Source organism: Saprolegnia diclina (assembly GCF_000281045.1).
Source record: "Saprolegnia diclina VS20 unplaced genomic scaffold supercont1.123, whole genome shotgun sequence".
In the NCBI taxonomy this organism is placed as follows: domain Eukaryota; phylum Oomycota; class Saprolegniomycetes; order Saprolegniales; family Saprolegniaceae; genus Saprolegnia; species Saprolegnia diclina.
In genome coordinates, this window is record NW_008246190.1 from 97873 (window position 1) to 105753 (window position 7881).

General features: G+C 58.5%; 4 protein-coding genes across 4 annotated transcripts in view; 1 reads left to right on the plus strand and 3 right to left on the minus strand.

The window, feature by feature from the left end:
• Positions 1-245: 245 nt before the first annotated feature.
• SDRG_16332 (hypothetical protein) lies at positions 246-1620 on the minus strand. Its single transcript, XM_008622537.1, has 2 exons — positions 813-1620; positions 246-762 (listed from the first exon to the last, which is right to left on the minus strand). The coding sequence occupies exons 1-2, from the start codon at positions 1591-1593 to the stop codon at positions 662-664; spliced, it is 882 nt and encodes a 293-aa protein (XP_008620759.1). The 5' UTR covers positions 1594-1620; the 3' UTR covers positions 246-661.
• A 667-nt stretch (positions 1621-2287) lies between these two features.
• On the minus strand, positions 2288-4096 carry SDRG_16333 (hypothetical protein). The gene is made up of 3 exons (XM_008622538.1): positions 3823-4096; positions 3099-3770; positions 2288-3046 (listed from the first exon to the last, which is right to left on the minus strand). Exons 1-3 carry the CDS (start codon positions 3973-3975, stop codon positions 2369-2371), a joined length of 1503 nt encoding a protein of 500 aa, XP_008620760.1. The 5' UTR covers positions 3976-4096; the 3' UTR covers positions 2288-2368.
• A 180-nt stretch (positions 4097-4276) lies between these two features.
• Positions 4277-6764, minus strand: SDRG_16334 (hypothetical protein). The gene has a single exon (XM_008622539.1). The coding sequence runs from the start codon at positions 6720-6722 to the stop codon at positions 4500-4502; it is 2223 nt and encodes a 740-aa protein (XP_008620761.1). The 5' UTR covers positions 6723-6764; the 3' UTR covers positions 4277-4499.
• Positions 6765-7840: 1076 nt separating this feature from the next.
• SDRG_16335 (hypothetical protein) overlaps positions 7841-7881 on the plus strand; it is a gene marked incomplete at both ends in the record, with an annotated part of 1529 nt that continues 1488 nt past the window's right edge. The window contains one exon of the mRNA XM_008622540.1: positions 7841-7845. Coding sequence (XP_008620762.1) covers positions 7841-7845 — 5 coding nt within the window. The remainder of the gene's footprint in view (positions 7846-7881) is intronic.

The window sequence follows — 7881 nt, forward strand, 5'->3', positions numbered from 1 at the left end:
CAGCACATCATAGGCAGTGCACGGGGCATGATTGCTTTCCACAATGCTGCTCCGTTGCTCGCTGCGTCCCGTACTGAGCTTCTTGAATCATTCCAGCGTTCGAATACCAAGACTCGTAGAACGTAGTATGTGGACGTCTCTATAGCATTAACAGCTAGCTTGATGTCGTCGATGCTCCATACATTCACCCGCTGCCTTCCATTTCGCTTTGTACTCCGTCACCAAGAAGAGGGTGCAACAGCATTCCGTGGTCATCACCAGCGAACTGCTCCGATGACCATCTTGACCGTAGACATACATGACATACATGTAGTTGCTATCGACAGCCAGGAGCAGGCTGTGCTGTATTGTACGTGTGCTACGCTACCGCGGGGCGTCACGACGTCGTGGCAAGCTTGGGTCCATCGTAACTACCAACACGCCAGTCGGCATGTGGGAACGCCGACCCGTTGCTCTGTGGCCTGTTACGTGCGACGATAAGCCCAGTTGCCCATCGCCATGATAATGGACGCTGGCACGTGACACGCACGCCTTGGTGTGCTACTTGTGCTGGTTACGAATTCGTCGTAGCGTTGGGACTTTGGACCAGACTCAAGACGGGAGCGCGAAGGATCGAGCGCTTTTAAGTTATACACACAAGAGAAGCGAGTCGTTTGCGTCATTAGGAGGCAAGCGGCCGCTCAAAGCGAATCACCGCCGGGCGTTGCGCCTCGCGGAGCCGCGACATGATCTTGGAAAGGCTAATGCCACAGAGCGAGAGCCCTACGCATTTTGAGCTGCATCAGCCAAGAGCAAAGATCAGCGAGGCGTACCGTTGACCGAGAGGATCATGACGCCGCTCGTAATCTGCGTGTACTTCTTCGACTCGGTGCCGTCAAAGCTCTCCTTGACGACCGCGCACTTCTTCAATGGGTCGTACCCGAGCTTCATGCCCATGGATTGCTGCTGAAAGACAACGTCGAATCGGTTCTCGGCCTCGTGCTTGTGGTGGCTCGGGTCGTCGTGGTGGCTGTGGTTGTTGTCGTCGACCGAGCTCGTCGGGCTATTGTCGTAGTGCTCGTCGTACTCCTCCGGTACCGTTGCTGTGGTCGACGAGATGCTGTAGGCGGGCTGGCGGCTGCGCGCCTCCGTGTACGTGGAGGCCGGGAGGTCCATGTGGTAGCTGGCCGTCGGCTTGGGGTTGGTTGACGCCGGCGGCGTCGAGAGATGCAACGTCGGCGTGACGACTGGTAGCATGCGCGGGAGGTGCAGCGGCGACATTGAGCTGTTGCTGCTTGTCGGCGGCGTCGCCACCTGCGGCGACGGCGGCACCTGCTTGGTCGTCAGCGACATGGGCGGCGGTGCACGTGCCCGCGGCGTTTCGAAGAACTGGCGGTAGCTCGCGGGGTCCGAGCCCGAAAAGTAGGCGTAGAGCAGGCTCATAAATTCGGCTTCTTGCCGGGCTTTGGCCGTCGAGACGCGCGCTTCTTCTTGGCGGCCGATGGCGGCGAACATGGCGAACTGCTGGAAGAAGATGTCGGACTGCGACGTGTCGACGGGCGGCCGCTCGAGGCTCTTGCGCAGCGCTTGAGCTTCGGCCACGGTCGCGCTCATGCTCGGCTCTCGGACGCTGCAAAAATGGGCCGCTTTTGATACAAAACCGCGGCCTGTCTTTCGGGCATCGAAAGCAACGAAAAAATAATTCTCTTTTAATCTCGGCTTGAAATAAATACATGACCGACCTTAAGCTTTGTATGTAATCTAATACAAATGGAAAACGATAAAATATTGAAAATATTTATTTCACGGCGACAATTGCATCTTTTTTCTACAAACCGCCGCAGCGATTCGCTTAGAAAAGTACAGACGACTGCTGAATACAACGGTGCGCGCCGCGCCACGGCCCGTCGACAACTCAATTAAGGAAATAGGTCGCGACGAGTCAGCCGCCCGCTTCAACTTTGACGGCGCCAGCGAGAAGCGCCAAGGTACCCCGTGACGCTGTCGTGTCTGCACCCACTGCAGCAAATACCTTGTGGTCAAAGTATAGTTGTCAAGCTGCGCTATTATAGACGAAAAAACTATTGGCCTAGTCGGCAAAGCTGTCGCCGATGGCGCGTAGGACGTCTGGTGCAAACTGGAGGAGGCACGGTGGCGACGCTACCATGGGTGGCTCTTGTCCCCTTCCGCCGCCTCGTCGGTCCAGGCTATCGCAAGGCCTATCACAGTACTCGGAGATGGTATCTTGCCTCATGTTCTCGTTGGCTTCCGACCACTGCACCGTACAGCTTGGCACAACCCGTTCAAACCCCAACCCGCGCTGGACTGCGCCACACAGTGGTCGTGTTTTGCATTATGCATCGTAGTACTGTATACAGCGACGGTGTTCTTAATGAAAGCGACGCGGTGGCGGGCTCGCTTCGCTGTCCGTCTCTACGTACAGCTGGGCAAGGTCGACGACGGCGTCGGCGTCGTCGCAAATCGACCGGGCGCGCGGCTTGTACGTCGGCGCGCCAAGCACGCCGCCGTGGTGCGCGTCTTGCACATACAAGAGGAGGCTCAAGCCAAACGCCGTGACGGCCAAAAAGAGGAAGAAATACAGGTCGTAGTCGAACGCGCCGGTCGTATCACGGAGGTAGCCGACGAGGACGTTGCCGCACGTGGCCCCGAAGGCGTCGAGGACCTCGACGATGCCAAACGCGATGCCAAAGCGCTCCTTCGGGATCGTGAGCGGGATGCTGGCCATAAGGACGGCGGGCGTCGTCGAGAGGCAAAGCGAGATGAGGAGCAGCGGCACGATCGGCGTCCAACTCGTAAAGATGAGCCACGCATAAGCCATGACGCCGCAGAGCGTCGAGAGAATGACCCAGACAAGCCGACCGCCGACCATGTCGAGGAGGAGTCCAAGGAACGGCGAAAACATAACGAGTGAGTGCGAGAGGCTGCTCATGTAGCCCGCGTTGACGATCGAGTAGCCGTGCACTTGGTAGAGATAGCTGGCCGAAATGTTCTGAAAGAGGTGGAACACATTGATGAACGTCACGTGGAGTGCGACGACGATCCAAAACTAGCAAGTTGCACTCAGCTCGATACCTTGATACAAAACCAATACAGCCTACCATCGCCGGAAACGAGCCGGTAAAGTCGCGCAGCGTCGTGTGCCCGAGGCGCTCGAGTGTCGGCTTGTGCTGCACGACAAAGTACATTTTGAGCCAGCGCAGTGTCGGATCAAAGGGCGCGCCGGTCCGCACTTGAAACTTGAGGCGTTTCTTGAGCCGCTTGAGTACGCGCGTGATGCGGACGACCGCGATGGCAAAGAGGAGCGACCCAAGACAGATCGCATCGCCGTACCAAAAGCCGTAGACGTACCCGCCATAGTGCAGCGCCACGGGCGCGACCGTGGCCTTTGCGAGCATCTTGGCGACGTTGGTCACAGCGACCATGGTACCCATGGCGAACGTGAGCTCGGACGCGTCAAACCAGTAGGCGACGATCGCGCGGGCGCCGACAACAACGCTGCCTTCGCCCATGCCAAAGATGATGCGCCCCGCAAGCGCATATGACCACTGGTGGGCGCCCATAGCCCACGCAAAGAGCGTTTGGCCGCAGCTCATGAGCACGAGGAAGAAGAGAATGCAGCCCGACCCTTTTCGATCGAGCATGTGCCCGCCGAGAAATGGCAGTACCATGTTGGGCACCGAGACGGCCGAGTTGATCGCGCCGTACATCGTGTTGGAAATCGGGTACGTGGGATCGTCGAGCATGAGCTGCTCGAGCGAAGACATGCCATTCTATGCCAGCAGCAGGAATAGTTGCAGTCGCACGACCTCAAAGATAGAGTACCTTGACGAAATGACCGCCAAATGGGACCCAGCACACGCAAAGAAGGAGGAAAAACCGGTGCGTCGGACTTGTCGCCTTCCATGGCTGCCAGCGCGATGCCTTGGCCAAGATGTACTGCATGCGCAGCGGCGTCGTCTCGGTCTCGGACGCCATGCCAGCTTTGAACGCCGTTGCTTGCAATGTGTGGTGAACCCGGTCTGGAACATATCTTGGCGTGAGATTTGATGTGTGAAATGTGGCTTTTCACGTTGAAGGAGTGGACGCGTTCGAAATCAAGCAGTTGACCTCGTGCTCAAGCCGCAGCTGAGTTATCACGCGACGCTGCGTGGCATTGTGAACTTGTACTGTCCTTGCACTCGGTTTAGCGCACTATGTGGCGGGCGGATGGCTGGCAACGCGATGATATAATTTGAAATGGAAAGCGCCGTCTCGATAGGCCAGCGGCACGCGGGTCCCAGCGGGCATCCACGCGCGCGAACGGCACAGCGTCTGCGACATGCTTCAGCGCCTGACTGGCAATGGCGTGGCAGCCACACGATGGATCGTCGGCGGTTGCTGGATGGATCGCCGTGTATTTTTCACGTTTCCCACCACATTGCACTTTGCCGCCGGGATGTTCTTTTTTTTGTTCGAAATTTATCGGTACTCGTAGTCCGATTGGCATCGCGGCTACGTTCTTAGCCCGTCGACGACGCGACCTTGTGCGGTGCGCCCACGGGTAGGTGCTGCTTGAGGACACGGAGCGCGTCCGTGGCTCTGGCGCTCAGCGGGTGGGTAGTACCAAAGGCCTCGAGTGCCGCCAGGTCGCGCGCCGCGTCGCCCCACTCTTTCGCCTTCATGCTTGTTTGACTTCGATTGAGGTAGAAGACCTCGACCGCGCTTTCAAAGTGCTTTGTTTCGGGGGCGCTGGGGCCAAATGTCGGCAAGGCACTGGCAGCGCACTCGAGGAAGATGGCTTCGGCGTCCTCGAGTGCATGGCTTTTGACCAAGTGCTCGGCAAGTGTAAAGCGTCCGAAGATCGTCTCGGGGTGCGTGGCCCCAAGGAGGCGCGTTTGGAGCGCGCAGTACTCGCGCAAAAGCGGCTCCGCGGCAGTAAACTCGTGCTTGGCTTCAAATAGCAGCGCAACGGACAAGATGGTCTTGGCGATGCAAGGGTGCTCGGGCGGCAGCACTTGGCGACGCGACGCAAGACAAGGGACAAGGAGCGCTAGTGCCGCGTCTAGTTTGCCTACCTGCTCGTACATCCGGCCGAGGTTGGACATGGTCGTGAGCGTATTGGGGTGCGACGGGCCGAGCACTTTGGTGCTGATTGCGAGCGCCTCCTGAAACAAGACCTCGGCGGCGTCAGTCTTTTCGGCCTCCCGAAGCAAACTCGCGAGGTTGTTTATCGTCTTCAATGTACTCGGGTGCTCCGGTCCGAGCACGCGCTTGCTCCGCTCGACGCATGTCGTGTACAGCGCCTCGGCGTCGGTCAACTTTTTATGGGCCGCAAAGTTGGCGGCCGCATTGTTCATGGTTGCTAGCGTGCTCGGATGGTCGCCACCTAAGAGACGCTCGCTGTCGTTCAGGCACTCGACGTATAGCGCGGCGGCGGCGTCAAAGTGACGCAAGTAGTTCAAATTGGCCGCCGCGTTGTTCTTGAGCGTGAGTGTCCGCGGGTTGTCGGGGCCAAGCGTCGCAATCGATGCGGCCAAGCACTCGGTCAAGAGCGGCGATGCTTTTCTGTACTCGCCGCGTTCTTCGTACAGCGTCGCGAGATTGCACTTGCAGACAAGCGTGCTTTCGTGGTTGTCGCCACTCACCTGCTGGCGGTGCGCAATGCACTTGACGTAAATGGCCTCGGCATCATCGAACTTGCCGAGGTTCTGCAGCGTCGTCGCAAGTGTCTCGAGCGCAATGATGGCGGCCGGCGCCGTCTCGGCGTGGCCGAGCTTTTCCCAGCCCAGTTGACAGTGTCGAAGCACCTCTTCAGCGCGCGCGAACTGGCCCTGTTCGTTGTACAAGGTCGCCAGCCGCTCCATCGCAATGAGCGTCTCGGCGGCGTCATGGCCCGCGCACAGCTTCTTGGTGGCAACCGCCGCGTCAATCAGCCGCTCAGCGTCGGCAAACTTGCCTTGGGCTTGGCACAGCGACCCGAGTTTGAGCTGCCAGTTGGCTTGGAGCACATTCGAGGTCGATGCAATCTTGGCTTGCAGCGTCGTTGCCATCCACGCGCCAAAGACCTGAAACACCATGTTGTCCATGGCCGTAAACCCAATCGCATCGACGATCGCCGCCGCGATCTGCGCCTTGTCCTCGGGCCGGAACGCTTCACACGCTTCGCTCTTGACGTGGCCCAGCATGTCGTAGAAGGTGTCGACGCTCACGTGATCGGCGAACCTCTCCGTCTCGGCGCGCGTCATCGCGACATGAAAGGCACTTTTCGTCGAGACGGTCGCAAAGATCTCAAAGACGCACCACGCGCGGGTGAGCGGAATCGGTCGGTCCCACGGCAAAAGCACCATGATGACGTTTTGGATGGCGCCGATCGAGCTCCGAAACGTTGTTGTCCACCACGAGAAGGGCTTGATGGTCGTGTCGTGCTGCGAATTGCAAAAGAGATCAAACCAGACAATGTGGTCGGCGATGGGTTTGTCAACGAAGAAGAGGCGAAGGCTCTCGAGGACGTCCAAAAAGAAGTACTTCCACGCGTGCGACACAAAGTAACGCGCAGGCTGCACGCAAGGGTCGTTCTTGAGCTGCTCGACGAGCGAGAGTTTCGTGGCTGCAGTCGTCGGCATCAAGAAGGACGTGCTCACTTGGGCGGTTGTGAGGCCGACGAATGCCGCCTCGCCGCCGTTGGATGCGATAAAGGCGTCGAAGAAGGCGAGCGTCACCCCGAGCGGCGGTGTGGTGCTCATGATGCTCACGTTGACAACCCGTTACGCGATGCAACGACTCGGACTGCATTCGTTTGTAGAGGTATTCGTTCCATTGGGCATGGACCTCGTCCTTGCAGGAGGTGGAGGCTGCACTAGGTGTTTCAGAGAGCGACTGCGTCGTCGGACGCGAAAGAAAATGCAAGCACCATGCGGAACCTGTCTTCAACACCAATAATGGGTTCGCTTAAAATTCGACCGCACCCGCGCATTGGCCGAGACATGGCCCTGAACGATCCTAGATATCAATCTAGATGACGGGATACCTTTTGCCTTGGCCGAGACGCAGGTGACGTCACCCGTGACGGATCGTCGTATGGTGGGGACCCTCGCAAAAGATCGCATCGGCACCAACTCGATCACATATATACTCCATGCAGAACCAAGGCCGCGCGCAGGGCAAGAGCGTTGGACGCGCTGCGCTGCGAGTGGATGGCTGAAGGGGTTTCTGGTCGTTTTCACAAGTGCAAGTCGGCTCGTACTGTACTGGGCGCGGTGATGGCTCCCAACCGCGACGACAAACTTGCCTCGCTGCTGCTGCGCGCCGTTGTAGGCCAAGCAGGAAGCGACGCATCGTCCAACACGATGACAGCTTGGTGACCGCGAGTAGCTGAGTACGCAATGCGCTCTGAGGGAGTCCAAGGTGCACATCCTCGGCCGTTGCACGGCTGCGCGTTTTATGCAGACGCAGCAACAACTTCATTGTTACTCGGCGTTGGACTTGCGCTTGGCGTCAAGAGCAAGCCGTCTTTTCCACGGATCTAGACGACCTCTCAAAGGAGGTTCAGCGTCGTTTTCTGCGTGGCGCCAGTTGGTCTTGACGTCGACGAAGGTGCGCAACCAGACAAGATGTTGAGGCCAAGGGCAAACTCGCCACTGGCACACGCTTCTCAAACTATAGCCACTGTGATTGGTGCTTGGAAACTTGGCGCGCTCTGATTGGCCCGAGCCACATGGCCGAAAGAGTCGACAGCGCGCATCCGAAGGGTCCGCGCTGTGAGTAAATTCCACCTGGGACCAAAGCAGATGGGGTGCACCTAGCCTGAGCCACGTCTCGGCAATACGCTCATTTCCCAATTGGCCTCCGACCGACTACCGTCATGTCGTCCCGCGCCACCGAAGCCACGGGGCTCCTCCAGAC

Excerpts from the sequence above, each read along its gene's own strand:
- SDRG_16332 (XM_008622537.1), bottom strand. The coding sequence starts at position 1,593 with ATGAGCGCGACCGTGGCCGAAGCTCAAGCGCTGCGCAAGAGCCTCGAG. Across the intron at positions 763-812 it reads CATGATCCTCTCGGTCAACG|GGCTCTCGCTCTGTGGCATT; the intron begins GTACGCCTCGCT and ends CAAAATGCGTAG.
- SDRG_16333 (XM_008622538.1), bottom strand. The coding sequence starts at position 3,975 with ATGGCGTCCGAGACCGAGACGACGCCGCTGCGCATGCAGTACATCTTG. Across the intron at positions 3,771-3,822 it reads TTGGCGGTCATTTCGTCAAG|AATGGCATGTCTTCGCTCGA; the intron begins GTACTCTATCTT and ends CTGCTGGCATAG. Across the intron at positions 3,047-3,098 it reads CCGGCTCGTTTCCGGCGATG|TTTTGGATCGTCGTCGCACT; the intron begins GTAGGCTGTATT and ends GCAACTTGCTAG.
- SDRG_16334 (XM_008622539.1), bottom strand. The coding sequence starts at position 6,722 with ATGAGCACCACACCGCCGCTCGGGGTGACGCTCGCCTTCTTCGACGCC.